At 55.3% G+C, this 20,001-nt stretch overlaps 1 protein-coding gene across 13 annotated transcripts; it reads left to right on the forward strand.

Annotated features, from left to right (window-relative positions):
• The first annotated feature begins 597 nt into the window (after window positions 1-597).
• On the forward strand, window positions 598-18,373 carry KCNIP2 (potassium voltage-gated channel interacting protein 2). 13 transcript variants are annotated; one of them, XM_040992258.1, is made up of 10 exons: window positions 598-920; window positions 13,998-14,093; window positions 15,044-15,097; window positions 15,459-15,583; window positions 15,831-15,900; window positions 15,990-16,060; window positions 16,158-16,265; window positions 16,433-16,537; window positions 16,666-16,728; window positions 16,990-18,373. In XM_040992258.1, the coding sequence occupies exons 1-10, from the start codon at window positions 848-850 to the stop codon at window positions 17,035-17,037; spliced, it is 813 nt and encodes a 270-aa protein (XP_040848192.1). In that variant the 5' UTR covers window positions 598-847; the 3' UTR covers window positions 17,038-18,373. The 13 variants fall into 13 exon arrangements, with proteins under 13 accessions (XP_040848192.1, XP_040848188.1, XP_040848189.1 ...); XM_040992257.1 differs by having other exon boundaries at window positions 848-920; window positions 14,993-15,097; XM_040992254.1 differs by having other exon boundaries at window positions 611-920; window positions 16,666-17,168.
• Window positions 18,374-20,001: the final 1,628 nt, after the last annotated feature.

Raw genomic sequence — 20,001 nt, forward strand, 5'->3', positions numbered from 1 at the left:
AGCCTGTTTTTAGGAAGCTGGGAATACAGAACAGAACTGGCCACAGAGAGGGCAGAAAAGTTGAAAGGGGTTGGGGAAAGCCAGAGAGTCGAGACACTGGCCTGAGGCCACTCCTCATTTCTGCGTCTTCTCACCTGGCCTAGTGGGGCTTGTCAGAGCTGGAAGAAGACACCTAAAAGGGAGCAGGCTCATCACAGGGGCCTTCTGAAACCTAGGAAGGGAGAAAATTGCCTAGCGGTTTTGCATCTCCAGCCGGCCTCAGTAGAGGAACTGGCAGCGACCACACAGGCAGATGCCCCATGGAGAAAGACAAGAACCCTGGGCGCCGTGCCTCCACAGGGTGGGGGAAGGGGCGGGGTTTCCTCCCAGGGGTCCTTACTGCGACGCACCCCCCTCCTGAGCATGCTCCCCTTCCCCCCAACCCCGCGGGAGCTAGGAGATAGTACTGCTGAAGAGCTACTCTCCCTCTCGCACTTTCCAGTTCACCCAGTCGCCGAGTGCCTCCCCCGAGCTGCAGAGGGTGGGGGGCGGGGGTAGGGGGAGCCAATCCCGGCAGCGCCAAAGGGGGGAGGCGGCGGTGACAGCCGCGAGGAGGGGGCGGAGGAGAGGCGGCTCGGCTCCGCGCTCAGCTCCGCTGTGCCTCCGGCTCTGCGCTCACCTGCTGCCTAACCCTCCTTCTGTCCCAGGGCCCCGGAACAGGCCCCGCACCCCGACCCCAACCCCAACTCTTCCCAGACCCCCAGCCCCTACCCCACGCTACGCCACCAGGGGGCGCCGTGTGAGCGCCCTATCCCGGCCACCCGGCGCCCCCTCCCACGACCCAAACGGGAGGGGGGCGCCGGGGGCCATGCGGGGCCAGGGCCGCAAGGAGAGTTTGTCGGATTCCCGAGACCTGGACGGCTCCTACGACCAGCTCACCGGTAAGTCAATGGCGTGGGGGTCACAGGAGAGAGGGTAGATTCCCCGGACCCTTATACCTTTCTGATCCTGGCCTGGTCCCTATCCACCCTCTTCCCCGGTCCCAGGCAGTCCCCACTCCCGCTGATATGGGAAGCAAGACAGGGGTTCAAACCTTTGGCTCACCAGAGGGATGTGGGGGAGGTGCAGGCAGGGCAGGTGTAAGGAGGCAGCAGGTGTGGGTGTGTGTGACACAGGGATGGGAGGGTACCTAGAGTGGGAGGTGTTACGTTCGTGAGCACCTGTCATTCTTTGTGTCTCTGTGTGCGCCTCCACAGCTGGGTGCCAAGTGCCCTGGGCTTGGTGACAGCCAGGACCAGTGCGATTGTGTGGCAGGGCGGCTGTGTGTCTTGTCAGCTGGTGGAGCCCACAAAGTAGTTCTGACCATGTGTTTCCATGGCATGTAAGCTATGAGCCTGGAGTGTGATTCTGTCTGAAGCAGGTGTGCAGTTCCTGGGATGGTCCAGGGCTTCACTTTGTGTGTCACTTTGTGAGAGTTGGAGAGCCTTATGGGGTGAGCATTGAGTGATACAGCTTGGATCATGTTGTGTGTGAGAATGTTCTAGGAGCGTGCAATGCTGAGTGTGTACTTTCCCATGACAGTGCTTGCAGGGGGGTTTGGTGAATGTCCCTGATGCTTCCTGTCCTAGCTGCCTCTGGCTTCCTGGCAGGTGCAACTCTTTGGTACTCCCCTCTGCTTCCCCAAGTTCTCATGATAGCCCATGTGGACCCCACAAGCTCTAGTGCCCAGCCACCCAGCCAGGGTCCCAGGTGTGGGCAACAGAAGAGAGCTTTTGTTTAGTATTGGACTCAGACCTCCTCCCCCATCCAAAACAAATGACTTAGATTGTTCTAAAGGGGAAAGCTTCCTCACCCCTCACAGTCTTTCCAGAACTTTGCCTAGACCCCAAGGAAGGCAGACACAGCCTCCTCCTTGTCCCCCTTTCACAGCCAGAAATAGCAGTCCTAGGTCTGGGACACACCATGTGGCCTTCCAAACCACCCTGCTGCCTAGGCACCCTCTTGTTGCCACATTGGGAAGGCCTGTGAGGCCCTGCCCTTAGAGCCTGGGCTTACCCCTGGGTCTGGTGGGCAGACCTGTTTGTGTGGGTGACTGAGTCACTGTTTGTGTTTCCCCTTGTGTGTGCCTCTCTCTGTGCAGCCTGCACAAGAACTTCAACAGAGCCAGAGGAGAAAGGCCAGCCCCCTCTCCGCCAGCTGACAAAGCCAGGTCCCTGATCTTTGTCCTTCGTGAAGAGGTTAAGGTTGGAGATATGAGGAGGCTGTCAGGTGTGGGGATGCAGGTGTGATGCAGCCAGGATGTATGGAGGCTGGAGCCCAAGTGTCTCCTCCATTATCTGACCCCCCAGGCCCTCACTGTCTTACTGAGAACCCCTGCAAGGGCCATTCCTACCAACCCCAGGTGTGCCAGACTCAGAAGGAGTCCATCCAAAGGCAGGACTCTTCCCCCAGCTCAGGATCCCCTGAGATCAGGGAGGGCCCTGGGACCCCCATTAGCACCACATTAGTCAGTGTTTACTTCCTACCTTAATGGAATCTCTCCTTGAGTGAAGTCATCCTTTCCCCCACTTGAATCAGAGAGGGAGCTGGGGAGGGGAGCACCTGTAATCTGAATGTGCAGAGCTTCAGGTCAGCCAGGAATGAACAGATATTAACTGGAGACCCTCTGGATCTCACTTTTCTTATCTGTAAAATGGGGGATACGGCTGCCTGCCAGCCAGCTTACCCGCCAGCCAGCCTGCCTGTCTCACACACAACCGCCCAAGGGAAAACTAGAGAAGGTGAGGCGGCGGCGCTGTGGAGAGCTTCCACGCAGGACATGGAAAGTAAAAGCAGGACGTGTGGGAGTGGAGGAGATGGGAGGAAGGGGGAGGGTCTCCTCTCCCGGCGAGGACAGCCTTGGGCGGCCCGGGATGCGTTGGGACACGTTGCCGGTAGGGATGCTGAGCGCTTTCCCAAGGCGCCCGCGCTGATGGCGAAAGCGGAGTCGTTGTCCACGGTGCTGAAGTGCGCACCCTGGCACCGGAGCCTTTCCCTCAGGCGTGAGACACAAAGTGGGGGCGGGGTGGTCACCAGGTCCACCAAGGCTGACGAGGGAACGGCAGCTCCAAGTTACATTTCAGAGCATCTTGGGCCACCCCCCGCCTGCCTTCCTTCTCCCACTGCCACTCCAAATTCCAAAACAGCTGTGAGGATTTTTCCGGGAAAGAGAAAAAAATCTCAGCTCTACCCGCCCCCTTCAGCTAGTTAACCCCTCAGGTAGGCCTGACCCAGAAGGACCGCTGCGTGGGACAGTGGAGAAAGGCTGCGAGCAGAGGCGGCCCTGGCCTAACGGAGAAACGACTGAAGCAGGACCCGGCTGCCCAGGCCTGAGCTCCGGTCCCGGGGCTGGGCTCGCCTGTGGCCCGGTCGCTCCAGCCCGGCGTGGTTTTCGGGACTGCGGCGCCCCCGTGTGGCTTTGAGCGACCATGCATGCGGAGTGATCCTGACTTGGGGACAGTCGCCGGCAGTCAAGTGGGGAAGATTCTGGTGGAGTTGGATGATGACTCCCGCTCCTTCGGTGTAGGATTGTAAACCCGAAAGAACGGGATCCCAGCTGAAGGAATGGGACCCCATCTCTCCTGCAGGCTTTCCTGAAGTTTGGAGGCATTCGAGGCTCCTGAAAACCTTGACTCCGGGGGAACTGCTTGGGGGATAAAGGGAGCGGCCCACTGGTGTGTAACGACAGAGCCTGAAGGCCTGCGAGCCCGAGACAAAGGGACGCAGATCAACAGGAGAAACAGATCGGGAGCCAGGTTACCGGGGGGGCCCACTGCAGCCGCCTCTTCGTTGCCACCCCAACACCCTCACCGCCCTCTCTCCTCCCTCCTGCTCCTTCTCCCATTGGTTCCCGAACTGTAGAAGTGTGGGGAGTTGCCATGACAACCATGTCCTCTTACCCCGTGGCTACAAAAACCAGCCGAGGAGGAAAGTGGCTGCAGGGGTGTGACAGAAGGTGGAAGGGCGGAAAGGGGGCGATAAATAGAGAAGGTCCATTTCCCTTGTAAGTCTGTTAAAATTCCATATGTTCCCCGCTTCCCGCCAGAAACCCCGACAACACTCCCCTCTCACGCCCCACCCGCGCCTCCCACCTCCCACCTCACAGCGCTCCAGAAACTTTGGGGCGAGTGCATCAGGGTCTGGGGGAGTCCCCCTTGTGCATCTGTGAAAGGAGAGGCGGGAGGGCGGGTCCTTCCACTCCAGGCTCACTCCGCGGGGGCGGGGACCTGAGCACTGTGGCCGTCCTTGCGGGCGGAGCTTGGCCACAGAGCGCCCAGCCCGACCATGAACCGCTGCCCCCGCAGGTGCCGGAGCCCTTTGGGGCAGGCAGCACGATCCCTCTACCAGCTGGTGACTGGGTCACTGTCGCCAGGTATGAAAGGGACGGGAGGGGCAGCACTCCTGAGGAAGTGCCTGCAGTGGGACCAGGAAGGGAAGCCCCTACCCTCAGGTGGAGGAGCAAGTGCTCTTCAAGAACCGGGTCCAGAGGGCAAGATCCATCCCCTCCTGAAGCCCAGCAAGGACCACAGCTAGAGATGGACGCTTCAGAGTGGAGAGGAGAGGGGACATCCCGGCTCCACCCTGGTGGAGGAGGGGGCTTAAGTTAAGGCCAGGGCTCCTTTCTCGGTGATGAAAGGAGGAAGCTAGGCAGAGCCAGGAATGTCTGCTGAGTTCTGCACTATTTGGCATCAGGATGCCTCAGGGGAACAGACAGGTCAGGGTCAAGAAAGAAAGGACCCCAAGAAGGGGCTGGGCCAGTGGGAGCTCAGCTCGTGTATGGTGGACAGGCCGGGAAGGCATAGACCACAGGGTGAGGGCTATCACCTGGCTGTTATGAGACCCCATGTTTTGGGGGTTGCATGACCCTGGGATTCCATAGACTAGTCCTCTGTGTTCTGTGCTTGAGGGCTGGGGGCTTCTGATTCCCCTTTTGTGCGAGCTGTGTAGCCATTGTGGGGCTGGACCCTGGTGTGAGATTTGTGGGAACAGATGAAGTGTACATTATGGGCATTCTGTGGCACTGCTGAGGTTTGTGTAACTCCATTTGGATTTTCTTAGGGCCACTGGGCAGAACCCACAGGACCTAGCATCTGCTTCCCACCTGCCCTCCTGAGGCCTAAAACTGCCTTGCCTGTGGCATTCTGGGCTCTGTAGTTTCTCAGCTGTCTCCAGTTGTATCCACTTGAGCCCCTGGAGCATTGGTGGAACCTGTGGCCTCTGCTTATCCTGTACACGTGTAGAAGGAAGGGAGATGATGCTGTGCTGAAAATGGGTTTAAAAGCCTCAGGGGGAACATGCGTCCCCAAACCCCTTGCTTGGGCCTGTCCCCAGTGACAGATGGCTAGAGTCAGGCAGGGCTAGCTCTCAATCATTTCAGGCGTGACTTCCAGCACCCAAAATAGTGCCAGCGTCTAGGGAAGCCATTAATCACTGCATGCAGCCGGGGCTACAGCATTGTTCGGCCTCAATGGGTCTATAGAGGTCTGAGGGACTTGGGCTTTTCATGGCTGAGTAATGGTGGGGATGTGTGGTGACACGGGCAGAGCAGGGAGTAGGGCAAAGAAGGGACAGAACCCCCACAAAGCAGTGTGGTGGCAGTGTGAACCTGTGAGAGGGGCTGTGAGCAAGGTGGTGTCCCCTGAGTTTTGCCTGAAGGGCTTCCATGGGGTTTTACTCTGACAGGCAAAGAGGTGAGCCCAGATGGGATGCTCTGGCAGAGGGGGCTGGACAGATTTGCACAGGTCAACCCTTTCCAGGTCTTGCTGGAAAGGGTTCATTCCTTGACTTCTGTAGACCCTCCCTCCCACTGAGGCATGAGTCCCTGGGAGGCTGGGGCAGGCCTTTAAGAGTTCTGGAGGGGTGTGAGAGGACAAGGAGGGTCCAGGAGGAAGCTGCTGGCTGCAGGTTTGCAAGTCTGTCTACAGCAGAGGACAGGGGTGGAGGGTTATTGCTATGGTACTTTGTTCAGTCCAATACATCTGGCTTGGCATTCGGAATTTGGGGGCATTCAGCCTTTCTTGCTTGAATCATCCATCTTCCCCAACTTAAAGTAAGCCATGGTTACCCAGCACTCCTTGCCTAGCCACACAGATGGGAGGAACAGCCCGGGAGAGCTGACAGATCATTGGCTCTGAGTAAAGTCATTCTTTACCCACAAATCATCTGCTATCTTGGGAAAACTGTATCAAATCCTCCATTCTTCCATCTGCAATATGCATTTGGATATTCTACCTCTCTGGCCACATCAGTACAAAAAAAGAAAAGAAAAGAAAAATTAAACCCTCTTTCTGAGGTTTTTTATGAGGACAAAGAATGCATGTACATACCAGGGACACCAAATGTACTGATAAATGTTGATCCCTTAGTTAAAGTGGACTGTTGATCTTTGAGGCAAGCATCAAAAACAAATCCGGGGCCTAGCACAGTGGCCTAGTGGCTAAAGTCCTCGCCTTGAACGCACTGGGATCCCATATGGGTGCCAGTTCTAATCCTGGCAGCTCCACTTCCCATCCAGCTCCCTGCTTGTGGCCTGGGAAAGTAGTTGAGGATGACCCAAAGCCTTGGGACCCTAGACCCACATGGGAGACCTGGAGGAAAGCTCCAGGCTCCTGGCTTCGGATCAGCACAGCACCAGCCGTAGCGGTTACTTGGAGAGTGAATCATCGGACAGAAGATCTTCCCGTGTGTCTCTCCTCTCTGTATATCTGACTTTGCAATAAAAATAAATAAATCCTTTTTTTTAAGAATCAATTCATAAATTACCCTAATTGGGAGTTGGCATGGGGACACAGAAGGTTAAGCTTCAACTTACAACACTGGCATCCTGTATTTAGTGACCCACATCAGAGATTCAGTTCTCAGCTGCTCTGCTTCCAATCCAGCTTCCTGCTAACAGACCTGGGAAAGCAATGGAGGACAGCCCAGGTACCTGAGCCTCTGTCACCAACACAGGAGACTTGTTGGGTTTCTTTGCTCCTGGGTTTGTTCTGGCCCTTCTATGGCTGTTGCAGTTGTTTGAGGAGTAAGCCAGTAAGTGGAATTTTTCTCTCTCCTCTCTGTTTTTTGCTCTGCTTTTCTTTTTGTTTTCTCATTATTTTTGTTCCTTTTTATTATTGTTTGTTTATTATTGTTTTATTATTGTTTGCTCTTCTTTTCAAAGGAATAAATCCTTTTTTTTAAAATAACTACCCTGTGCTTTCCTCGGCCTGCCAGTTAGATTTTACTATAGCTCATTTGATGACCTGCCTAGAGCAGGTCCTATCTCATAGTAAGCACAAACATTTTTTTAAAAGATTTATTTATTTTTGTTGGAAAGTCAGATTTTCAGAAAGGAGGAGAGAAGAAAGGAAGATCTTCCGTCCAGTAATTCATTCCCCAAGTGACTGCAACAGCCGGAGCTGAGCCGGTCCAAAGCCAGGAGCCAGGAGACTCTTCCAGGTATTCCACGTGGGTGGAGGATCCCAGGCTTTGGGAAGCTGGATGGGAAGCAGGGCTGCTGGGATTAGAACTAGCACTCATATGGGATCCCAGCACATGCAAGGTGAGGGCTTTAGCTGATAGGCTACTGTGCCAGGTCCAGCACAAACTTTTTTTTTTTTAAGATTTACTTATTTTTATTGGAAAGGCAGATAGACAGAGAGGAGGAGAGACAGAGAGAAAGATCTTCCATCCGATGGTTCACTCCCCAAGTGAATGTAAGTGCTGGAGCTGATCCAATCCGAAGCCGGGAGCCTGGAGACTCTTCCTGGTCTCCTACGTGGGTGCAGGTTCCCAATGCTTTGGGCTGTCCTCGACTGCTTTCCCAGGCCACAAGAAGGGAGCTGGATGGGAAGCAGGGTCACTGGGATTAGAACCGGTGCCCATATGGGATCCCGGCACATTCAAGGCAAGGACTTTAACCACTATGCTATTGTGCTGGGCCCAGCACGAACATTTTTAAATGAATCAATCCTTCATTATCTCAGTGTGGCTCTATTCCTATCCAGGAAGCTCCAAACTGTGGCAGAACTCACCTATTCCATGGCATACCTGGAGCCTGCCACTCCACTTGCATGGGTTTAGGTTTTTAGCAATCTTTTCTGTCTTGCAGATTGGAATCTGTTTTTTAGGATTAAAGAATGATCCAGAGAGATCTGGTTTCATGACTCTGTCACAGCCCCTCTTAAGCACATGGCTTTTATCAAGCCCTTGCACCTCTCTGGGCCTTGTTGAAATAGACACAATACTGTTCTCTGCCTGCATCCTGGGATTGTCATAGAAGCCACCAGGAGAATAATATTTGAGCAAATGTGTTGTGAACCATTCAGAGCAGTAGGAATGTAAAGAGAATGTTGTGTTATTAATAATGGTAATATATATTCTGTGATTACCCTGGCCCAATTTATTTGAAAGAATAACAGAAATATTTCATCTGCTGGTTCATTCCCCAAATGGCCCTGCTGGCCAGGGTTGGACCACATGGAAGCCAGGAGCCATGAATTTCATCTGGGTCTCCCATATGAGTGGTAGGGATTCAAGTACTTGAGCCATCAACAGCTAATTCCAAAGCGTATTAGCACGAAGCTGGATCAGAGGAAGGGTAGTTAAGATTGGATTGGCCTTCTAATATAGATTGTGAGGGTCTTAATTGGGGACCTTACCCACTATGCCACAATGCTGGCTTTGCAGGTATTATTTTTCTGTGTTCATTCATTTGCTTGTCCCAGCAACCAGATGAGGTGGGAGACCAAGGTGCACGGGAATGAAGAACTCACCAAGTTCAATGCAAGTTGCAAAGCTGGAATTGGAACCCAGAGAGTCTTGTACCCTAACCCATGCTGTTATCTGCCATGCCACACTGCCTTCTTTCACTCTTCCCGCCAGTAACACTAAGGTGCTGAGTTTTGAGTGATCAATATGGAACCCAGTGAGCACTGCAGTAACTGGTAGGTGGTTGAAGGCTGGTGTTCATGAAGTCATGAAAGCTACATCTAAGCGATCAGCAAGAACCACTGGGGGGAACACAAGTACGGTGGGGAGACGGGGCATCACAGCAGAAGGCATGCTGGGAGCCAGGGCATAGAGAGGGGACTGGATGGGATGGGTTTGGGGGACAGTGAGGAGGCCATGGTGGCTGGAAAAGAGGGATTTACTGGCAAGCATGGGGTAAGGGTATTCAGTACCATCAGTGGGATTGGGAAAGTTGTAGGGAGCTACTTGTTGGTTTCATCTGTCTAAACAGTAACTTATATGGTATGAGAAACCACCAGCAAGCCTTGAATGCCCCATGGTTGAGTGAGGGACAAACCTAAGACCAAGCCTGCCAGCAATATCCGTTCCCCCAACTCCCCAGAGGATCTGGAGCCTTGGGGAGAGGGAAGGGGTACCTTATGGTGTACCCAGGTATACAGCTGACCTCAAGTGGTGGCCCTGTGGAACTGCAAGTCAGTGAACTTGAACCCGAGCATTGGAGTCTGGCTACTTTCATCCCAGAACTGGGTGGGAGAGAGGGCTTCCTCTTGGGCCAGTCCCCCCAGACTGGGCCTTCTGGTGAGCAAATTTCCTAAGAAAGGAGCCAGGGTGACATGGTGGCTTACAGCATAGGTTCCGAGCCAAGATTGGGTTAAAGTGGACACTCCAATCTTGGTGATTTCCTCAGCTTCCTTTTGGCTTCATCTCTGCACCTGTAAGGCGAGACAGTTAGCTTGGCCTTTGTCAGTGTGTCATGGAAATGCAATGTGAAGTGTCTGAGAGCACACAGTGAACATGCCATCACAGTGGATCAGCAGTGAGAGGCAGCGATCATGGCATTAACTCAGTGGCTGGATTGTGCTCACTGGCTCTGCAGACCCCTCTCCACACCCTCCTCACCCCTACACACATCCTCCCCATTCCTACACACACCCTCTCCACACCTGCACACACCCTTCTGACCCCTACATACACACATGCACGTGTGCACACGCATACACACACCAGCAGCAGCAAAAGGGATCTAGGAAGGGGAAGGGGCTCCCCCAGGGCTGGGGACAGGTCTGATTCTCTCTGCCCTGGCTGCCCTGTGTGTTCACTGAAAGTTCTTGAGGTGCAGGCAGTACTCGGGCACCTCTTGGATGATGTCCCAACGAGAAAGAGGGAACAGCACGGTCCCCGCTTCTCTCCCAAGCATCTGGGTTCTCTTAACCCCAAAGGCAGCTACAAATAAGTCCCCTCCCAAGAAGGTAATAAACCTTGCCTCCCTCCCTGGGACCTCAGTGTCACTGTCTGTGGCCTGTGGGAAGAGAATACTTTCTACCTCCCCATCTCCATGGCAACTGTCATTCATTTTTGGTGGCCCAAGTCCTGCTCCAGGAGAGGTTGCCACCTTCTCCCCCCATATCTTCTCAGGCAAGTCTGTGCAGGACCAGGTACGCATCTTCAGGCCCATACTCCGAATTCTATGGTTCATAAGTGCCCACCAACCAACTCAGACCCCCAGCCCACAGCCCTGCTAGAACTCTTCCTACCCACTCCGAGATCCTCTGACATCCTGCCACACTCACACCACATGCATCCAGTGATATGAAGGTGGGAAGGCATGGCTACACATCCAGCACACACCTGTGTGACAGTGCATCAGGCTAGAGTTACAGGTAAATGCACATGCGCATACACACACAAGGAGATGTGTCCTCCACAGTGAAAGCAACATACTCATGGGGAACATCCAGTGCCAGCCTGCCTCCTGCCCCATACAACACACCTACTTACACAGGTGCACCTCATGTGGGCTCCACACTCCCCATGGCATCCATCCTGCCCTTCTGTGCCTGCCCATTCCTCAAGCACAGATTCTCCCTCTGCCCCTTCCCTTTGCACACAGCAGTCACTGACAGTTGTCCTGTGGACAGAGGCAGGTCCCCTCCCCACACACACTTCTCCCTACCTCCTCTGTCTGTCCTGTCCCCTAGCCTTCCTGCCAGAGGTTCCTGAGGTGCTGCCCAGTGCAGAGGCTGCGGTGGCCCCATGGAGAGGAAGAGGCGGCTGCTGTGGCTGGGAGGCTGGTGGGGCAGAGGCGGAGTGAGAGAGGAAGAGGGAGGAAATGCAGGGAGGGAGAAGGGAGGGAGATTGTGGGCATCTTCCTCTGGTTGGGGAGCTGAGGGGAGGTGCAGAGAGGTTACCGGGCAGCAGTGGCTGGGGCTGGGCTATGCCCTGGGCCCACCATGAACCTGGAAGGGCTGGAGATGGTCGCTGTGCTCGTGGTCCTCGGTCTGTTTGTGAAGGTCCTGGAACAGTTCGGCCTCTTTGAGCCTGTCTCCTTGGAAGGTAACCCAGGTGTCTGGGCCACTGGCAGCACTGGGTAGGAGAATGCTCTGGCTCCTGGGGGCAGGTGGAGCAGGTTAGTGATGGGATTAGCCTCTGGGGAGGTGAGCAAGGATGTACTGTGGGGAGAGAGCGAGCCCTCAGGCAGGCAGTGGTTGGGGTGACAGAGGAGGGACTGGAGCACAGGGCTTCTGGAGAGGTGATAATGGGTGCAGTGTGGCACTGAGGGGGTGAAGGGATCTGGGAGATACAAGGGGGCTCTGGAGGGCAGAGGGGAGGTTCCAGGGAGCCTGAGCTCACACCCAATTTCTGGGGAGGCCCCTTTAGAGCTGAGGACTCTGTTGGCCTCCATCCGTGCAGGTGCAGGTTTCCGAGTGTATGGGGGATGCAGTGCATGGGGGCATAGTGTGCCTGTGTTCATGCGACAGAGGACACAGTGTGTGCCTCTGTAAGCCAAGTACTCTGATAGGGATGTGACTGCAAGTGTCTGGGGCTTTGTGACATGGTAGCTATGACCATGGTCAAAGAGGAGGTTCCCAGGCTTCCCTCAGGCTATTTCAGCTCCACGCCCCAGACTTGGGAACCAAGGTGAGCTCTGGAGGGGCAGCAGTGGGAACCTCCAAGGAAGATATTTACAGCTCAATTCCAGCTGGGGAGTGAGGTAGGCATCAGATTAGGGACCCTGCTTTCCAGGCCTCCTGTCTCCCCCATTGCCTCTGCAAACTCCCCAGATGGTCCAGGACCTAAATGCTGAGAGCCAAGACCAGTTCCCCATCCCACTCCAAAGTCAGCGTAGGGGGCGATGTTGGAGGTGAGAGGGGCACATCTCCCTGGAGAGCTTGGGCATTGTCCTTCTCTTCCAGACAAGAACCATGCTACTCATGGCAAGGCCGCTCCTCAGCTGTACCAGGAACAGGACAGCAGGCAAGATCCATGGCCGGGGGCTTCAGAGATGACACCTAGGAGAACTGGAAGGATGTGGAAGAAGCTGGGGGCAGGAGGAAGGTCCATGAATTGCCTGTTCCAGAGTTAGTACAAGCAGACAACTCCTGGACGCCCTGCCCCATCACCTGCTGCATTTTGTGCTTAGACAGTGGAGTTGGAACTGGGGAGACTGAGCTGAGTTTGTGCCCATCCAATCTGGAGAAGATGAAGTCAAGTGGGCTCTAACTTGCCCTCCTTAAGTCTGTTAGGTGAGAAGATGGACTGGTCATGGACCTGCAGGCTAAAGGCATTCTTTTCTCTTCCCACCTTCAGAATAGCCTAGAAGAAACAGGCTTAGGAGCAGGCAGGGACCTGTGGTGGAAGCAGAGAGAGGAGTTCCACCCCCCAACCCCCAGCTAGGTGTCTACAACCCTCAGAGGCCTCAAGTGCAATCCGGCTTCGGGAAACCAAAGTCCAGGCTAATGGAGCCCTGGGCCAAGGGCCAGGCCACGTCGATCCCCTGTCCAGCCCACCACCTCCTCCCATAGTGCCTGATGGAATGGGAGGAGGTAAGAAGGTGTTGGAAGAAAGGGGGTGGTACCTCTTTAATTACCTCAGGGTCTGGGTTGAGAGGAAGCTGTGAGCAGGGAAGCTGCAAGCTGGGGTGCATCTATAACCTATAACTAAAGGTAGGAATGAACTGAGGCCAACTTTAGCAGCCTGGTCAGGTCTACTGGGCTTTGTCCCAGGAGTCTGGAAGTGGTTGTAGTGGCTCAGCTGTGATGCCCGTAGACACAACACAGGAGCTCTCCCGGGTGCAGTTAGAGCTGTAGGAGAGGGGAGGAGGAGCTCTGATCACTGGCCACCACCACCAGATAACCCTGGTACACTAGAGGCTTATGTCTCCAAGATCTCAATTGCCTCCATGTTTGCGCTCATTTCACCTTCAAAGAACCAGCCATCCAGGAAGGGCAGAGGAAGGACCACACAGTCTGGGTGGACAGAACAGCTCCTGAGCAGCCCCATTCTCTTGGCAGGAAGATTAGAGGTGCCTTGGCATGAGAGGTTGTGAGAAAGAAATATGGATATATGCAAAACAAATGAATCCTGGTGGGAGGAGGTGCAGCCTCAGATATTTGGGTGCTGTGAGGACCTGGGTCACAGTGGGGTATGGTATGTGGCATGGTCACCTTGATGCAATCTCTGATGTCCCTGGTCATTGTGGGTCTCCATCTTTGTAACATGTTTTGCTTATGTCAGGTGTGTATTTGTGTAAGAGTGTGTGTGTGTGTGTGTGTGTGTGTGTTGGAGCATGCTCATTAGACCAGCAGGTGAGTTACTGGTATCAAGCTGCTGTCACAGGCATCTATTAGTTTGTGATTCCTCATTCTGTATGTTGCTGTACATCCCTGCCATCCTGTGTGTGTGGGGTGTGTCAGAGACAGGTGTTACTACCCAGGCAACCTTTCACCTGGTTTCACCCTGAGCTGCCCAGCACACCCCAAACCAAGGGTCAGCCACTGCCCCTACCCCTTGCTGCCTAGCCACTCCCCTTTAGACGAAGTACCCATATCCGAGACCCACCATGCTTCCCAACACTGCCCCCTTCCCACCGCACCTGCACCTCCACATCCCCCTCACCATTCCTTCCCCCCACCTTATTCCTTTCCTAGCCCCGCTCCCAGCTAGGGTGGATTTTTAACTGGAGGGGAGAGGGGAAGCCACAGAGCACAGCGGAGGTTAATCTGCCTTCCTGGGGTCTTCTCTTTTCCTAGGCCACCCTCCAGGGCCCACTAAAAAAGCGCTGAAGCAGCGGTTCCTCAAGCTGCTGCCTTGCTGCGGGCCCCAAGCCCTGCCCTCTGTCAGTGAAAGCAAGTGCCTCTCCTGTGCTTCCGGGGCGGGATCGAGTGCGTGTTGTGGAGCTGGTCTGGCGCCTGGGGGATTGACAGTGTGAAGGGGGCCGGACCGGTGTGGGCGTGGCTAAACTGGTGGGTGGGGTGAGTCAGGGATTGTGGGCGTGGCCAGTGTAGGGGCCTGGCCTTCGTGTGTTGGCGTGGCCAAAGTATAGCCGGACTTGTCTTGGTATGACCAGAGCGGCGGGGGGCGGACCTGCGTGTGGGGGCGTGGCCATCGGTGTATGAGTGTCGGGGCAGCCCCGCTGGTGTGTGGGCGAGCCCAGCAAAGGGTGGGCGTGGCCGGGGTGGACGCGGCGGCGGGGGCGTGGCCGGGGTGGAAGGGGCGGTGGGCGTGGTCAGTGGGGCGTGGCCAGTGTGTTTGCCGGGACAGATCTGTGGGTGAGTAGGCGAGGCCAGTGTGGAGTCGGATGGGCGCTGGTGGGGTCCCAGGGCGGCGCTGGACCTGTGCGCCGATGAAGCCGCCGTGTGGGGACCTGGTCATTGAGGGCGAACCTGTGGGCGTCCCCGGCCTGTACAACCAAGCGGGACCCGCCCGGATGTTTGGGCGCCGCCAGCCAGCGCGGTGGGCGAGTGTGAGGGTCTGTGCGTGAATTGGCTGGGGCAGTCTGCGACTCTGTTCCGTCCTGGGGTCTGTCTCGGACCTGGCGCTGTCTGGCGCACTCCCCGACAAGCGGGATGCAGGTGGAGAGGACGGAGCCCGCCTTCCTGCAGGCGCCAGGGTTCGGGGGGCTCTCAGCTGCAGTCCGGCGAGTTGTTGGTTGGGATTCCTCGGGCGTTTCGGAAAAAGGGAGGGCATGAGTCCCGCAAGCAGGAGTGCGTGGTGTCCGTTTCGTATGCGTGTGCGGGCGCGGGAGTGTTACGGTGCTCGGATCTCGGCTTTCTTGGTGACAGTTCGCTCCCTTCAGCATTAGCCGCCCCAGCCTCCCTCCGCCCCCACAGACCCCGCCCGCTGGACCCAGGTGATGGACGGTCGGGGGGAGGGGCACTTGCCTGGGGCGGGGCTTGGCTGGAGCTGGGCGGGGCATGTCTCGGGCGGGGCCGGTGGGCGGGGCCTGTGGGCGGGGCCGGGCAGGGCAAGGCTGGAGCTCTGTCCTCGGTGCCAGGCATGGCCTTGGCGCTAGACAGACCCTTGTAGCTGACCAGCGACTTCTCTCCTGGCCTCCTTGTCCTCGGATCAGGGTTTGGGGAGCTGGCAGGCTGGTTTCTGGCACATCAAAGATGAGACAGGGAGGGAGGCAATTTGCAAGGGGAGGGCACAGGGGCCGAGCCTGAGGCACGGCTGTCCGTCCACCCCTCCCCCCTCCACACTGCTCCCTGCAGACAGCGTGGAGGATGAGTTTGAACTGTCCACCGTGTGTCACCGGCCTGAGGGTCTGGAGCAACTGCAAGAGCAAACCAAGTTCACACGCAAGGAGCTGCAGGTCCTGTACCGGGGCTTCAAGAACGTGAGTGGAAGTGGAAACGGAAGCGTGGCAGGACAGAGTGGAATGGGGCCTAATCGAGACTCGCAGCCGGTGACTGCAATGGTGGGCAGGTGGGAGGAGGCCCGCGGCTGGGTTCTTTGTGTTTTATGTGTGCTCTGGGGAGATCTTACCTCCTAGCCCATGAACCCTCCTGAAGAATTCCCCTGAGAAAGGGCACAGGGTAACAGGAGGTTTACCTGTGCCCTCAGACTGGTCCCCCACCCCACAGGAGTGTCCCAGCGGAATTGTCAATGAGGAGAACTTCAAGCAGATTTACTCCCAGTTCTTCCCCCAAGGAGGTAAGGGAAGCCAGCAGCTGAGAGGGGAAGGGGGCCCCTGCAGAGGCCAGAAGGCCCCCCAGCCAACTGACTGCCTGCCGCCCCTGCAGACTCCAGCACCTACGCCACTTTCCTCTTCAATGCCTTTGACACCAACCATGATGGCTCGGTCAGTTTTGAGGTGAGTGGGGTGTGGGGGCTTCTGGGCCCATCCGAGAGCTCAGGCTGTGTGAAGGGCTCCGCTAGACCCAGCTTTTCTCCCTCTGCCTGCTTCTCAGGACTTCGTGGCTGGTCTGTCGGTGATTCTCCGGGGCAGCGTAGATGACAGGCTGAACTGGGCCTTCAACCTGTATGACCTCAACAAGGATGGCTGTATCACTAAGGAGGTGCAGGGCCACCCACAGGGCCAGGGGTGGGGGGCCCAGGGGCCATTGGAGGGAATGCACACTGCAGATGTGTCACCAGGAAGGGCAGAAGCTGTCCTGGGCTGCAGGCCTCTTGGCTTGCAGGCCAGAGCCTCTGAGGAGGATCCGCTTTTCTCTTGGCCCAACAGGAAATGCTTGACATCATGAAGTCCATCTACGACATGATGGGCAAGTACACGTACCCTGCGCTCCGCGAGGAGGCCCCAAGGGAGCATGTGGAGAGCTTCTTCCAGGTGCCGGGACCTGGGCAGGCTGTGGGGAAGGGTGGGAGGCCTAGAAGCCACAGGGGATCTGACCCACCCTCTGCCTGCTTCCCTCCTGTCACCCTTCTTGTTCTCCTTGCTGGACCCCCTTCGTGCAGAAGATGGACAGAAACAAGGATGGAGTGGTGACCATTGAAGAGTTCATAGAGTCTTGTCAAAAGGTACAGGCCCTACGCCCTCTTGGTTTCCCTGGTCTAGACTCAGGGCCTGGTTCAGTGGCACAGGACGAAGATCCGTTGGACAGAGCACTGCTCACACACACTCCTCAGCACCCCAAGCCTGTTCCTCCATACCTGAGAGAGGCATACCACCTGGAGGGCCTCCTCTATCCCTACCTCTGCCTCCCCGTCTCCCTGGCTCTGACAAGCTCTTTCTCTCCCTTTCTCTCTCTCCACCCTGCCTCCCCTACCCCGTGACCACAGGATGAGAACATCATGAGGTCCATGCAGCTGTTTGATAATGTCATCTAGCTGCCCAGGAGAGAGCCTCGGTTGGCCCGGGGACCATCCTCCAGCCCTAGTCTAGGCAGACTGCCCCTTCTCTTCCCAGCTCTGGCCGCATCCTCGCCTGCCCTACCTTGGGATCTGTGGGCAGCCGAGAGCCTGAGGATCAACTAGTCCAGATCCCTGAGTGGAGGGGGCTGCACAGTGGGCAGATGGCTTCTAGGGGGTGTTCCCAACTCCAAACGGCTTTCACCCCCTCCTGCCTGACACCCAGCTCTTAGGGTGCCCCTCCCACCCTCACTAGAAACTGACACTAGCCAGAATGTCTCCTGCTATGGTGCTTTCCCCCCCTCAACTCCATTAATGGTTCCCCTGAAATTCTTTGCTCAGAGAGCATCTTCTGTTCTCCCCTAGCTGGCTCTCGCACTAGCCTGAGTGTCCTAGGGGAGTTGAGGAATGGTGTGAAGAATACAGACAGGACTGAGGGAAATCTGGGCCTTGAGCTGTTAGGTCCTAGGAAGTGGCTAAAGGAGAAACCAGAAAAACCTGGGAAGATAGTGAGCTCTCCTGCATGGCCAGCTGCAGCTCAGAGTGCCACAGGTCTGCTATCCCCAGCCGTCAGAATATGGATTTCTGCACTTTTTGAAGACTTTATCTTCTTGGAAACACTGCAGAAATTTTCCATTCTCTCCTTAGTCTCCTAGGAGAGCCTGGGATCCAGCTCTCTGGCACATCCCTGGTATTCTGTCTTCTCCTACCTTCCTGTCTGTGTGGGTGGTGGAGGTGGCAGGGGGGAAAGAAGGAGCATGGGAGATGTCCTTGCTGACACCTACTGGATCTGCAGCCCACCCTGCCTGTTCATCAGCTGCCCTGGTGGCGAAAGCCCAGGTTCTCGCGTGCCCCGTCCTCTTGCTTTGGATGGGTGGAGTGAATCAGGGAACTGCCTGAGTCAAAGTCCTTTCCCTCTCCCCTTAGATGACTGGGGAAGAAGGAGGCAGGCTTTGCGTCTGAATGCAGTGTGGGGACATTAGTTAGAATCTTCCAGGATCCTGGGCGCAGCCCCACCCCTTCACCCAGTTCCTCCTCAGTTCCCTGTGAGTCCACCCAGAGGACACACCTGAAAGGCGGGACCAAGGGACCTGGGTGACACTTGGTTGTCAGCACTCCTGCCATGCTGCTACCCCTCAGTACACCTGCTTGTCCCATTCAGCTCCCAACAGTCAGCCAGAATCTGACGCAAGGCACTCCCCCAGGGGGCCCTTTTTCCTGTCAGAACATCAATTGGCTGCTTTGCATTTTTTGGCTCTTCTATATATTTTGTAAAATCAGAAATGCACCAGATCTAATAAAACACAATGGCTATGCACAGGTTGCTGTCTCTGTCCTTCTGTCCCTCACATCCCACACCTACAACACAAGCCCCAAAACACACCTCTCCTTCTTGCAGGCTGCCCATACCTAGGCAGGAGAACCAGATGCAGGGTCTGGGATGCTGCGAAGCCCACCTAGCCTCAGGCTCCTCCTGAACCTCCCAAATCCTGAGAGGACACAACGAGGAAGAATGGGCCAGCAGTGTCCTGAAAATCATGCTGAGCAAGCTGTGTCTTGGCCAAGATCCCTACAAGTTGAATCAAGAATTTCTGCTTTGTAGATTTAACTTAATCTGAAAGAATTCTTTTTATGGCAGCAGTGGGGGGTGGGGTGGCGGAAAGCAAGGATGTAGGGGTAGGGAAGAGGAGATCCCCTTTAATTTTTAACAAAAAATTGCTTTGTGTGAATGATCCTCATGGCCCTAGCAGAGATGTGCTCTTGTGTCTGTACCCCATCCAGCAGTGATGGGCGGGACAAGGGGGATGGAGATGGAGTGCACCCTGGGTAGGTCATCCTGAGGCATACAGCACAAGCTTGACAGAGACTTCTTGCATGTCCCCATCTCTTTGTTCTGCTCCTAGAGAGGGGTCAGTGATGGTAACCCACCCCCATTATTTCTTTGGGGCATTCTTTGTTTTAAAAAAAAACATTTATTTATTTATTTATTGGAAAGTCAGATATAGAGAGAGGAGGAGAGACAGAGAAGAAGATCTTCCATCTGATGATTCACTCCCCAAGTGAGTACAATGGCCAATGCTATCCCAATCCCAAGCCAGGAGCCAGGAACTTCCTCTGGGTCTCCCACACAGGTGCAGGGTCCCAAAGCATTGGGCCATCCTCGACTGTTTTCCCAGGCCACAAGCTGGGAGCTGGATGGGAAGTGGAGCTACTGGGATCAGAACCAGCGCCCACATGGGATCCCAGCGCATTCAAGGCAAGGACTTCAGCCGCTAGGCCACTCCACCGGGCCCCTTTGGGGCATTCTTACATGGTGACATCACCATCACTGTTACATTGACCAGGTCAAGGGAGGGCTAGGGGGACCAAGAAGCAAAACCTCGCTTCTAGAAGACATTGTTTTGTCACCTGTGTTCTCTGGATCATCTCAGAACCATTTGTTCGGGGGGCCCTGGTTTTCTTTGGATCATTGGAGTAAAGCCTGGATTCATGCTGTGGACCCACTTTATAGAAGGGAATCTTATCTGGGTCCCCCAAGTAAGTAGCTCCCACTCAAGCTGGATCAGGGATCAGGGTAGTTAGGTCATTCTGATATGGAACATGGGCATTTAAAACCAGGCAGTGTCAACCACGCATAACAATGGACAAGTTAAACTCTTGGATTATTTTATAGTGAAGAAAATAGGCCTGGCATGGCAACACAGTAGTTAAATCATCACTTTGCACATGCCGGGATCTCATATGGGTGATGCGTCCTGTCCCAGCTGTTCCACTTTCTGTCCATTTTGGGAGTGAACTAGTAGACAAAAGATTTTTTTTAAGATTTATTTATTTTTATTGCAAAGTCAGATATACAGAGAGGAGGAGAGACAGAGAGAAAGATCTTCCATCCGATGGTTCACTCCCCACGAGGCCACAACAGCTGGAACTGAGCCAATCCGA

The sequence above is a fragment of the Ochotona curzoniae genome, unplaced genomic scaffold (assembly GCF_017591425.1).
Source record: "Ochotona curzoniae isolate NIBS_2020 unplaced genomic scaffold, NIBS_Ocur_1.0 contig_66, whole genome shotgun sequence".
NCBI classification, from domain to species: domain Eukaryota; kingdom Metazoa; phylum Chordata; class Mammalia; order Lagomorpha; family Ochotonidae; genus Ochotona; species Ochotona curzoniae.

Bases quoted from the DNA above. Each gene is read 5' to 3' on its own strand.
- KCNIP2 (XM_040992254.1), top strand. From the start codon at position 848: ATGCGGGGCCAGGGCCGCAAGGAGAGTTTGTCGGATTCCCGAGACCTG. The intron at 921-13,997 runs GTAAGTCAATGG...CTCTTTTCCTAG, and splicing joins CTCCTACGACCAGCTCACCG to GCCACCCTCCAGGGCCCACT. The intron at 14,094-15,043 runs GCAAGTGCCTCT...CGCTCCCTTCAG, and splicing joins CCTGCCCTCTGTCAGTGAAA to CATTAGCCGCCCCAGCCTCC.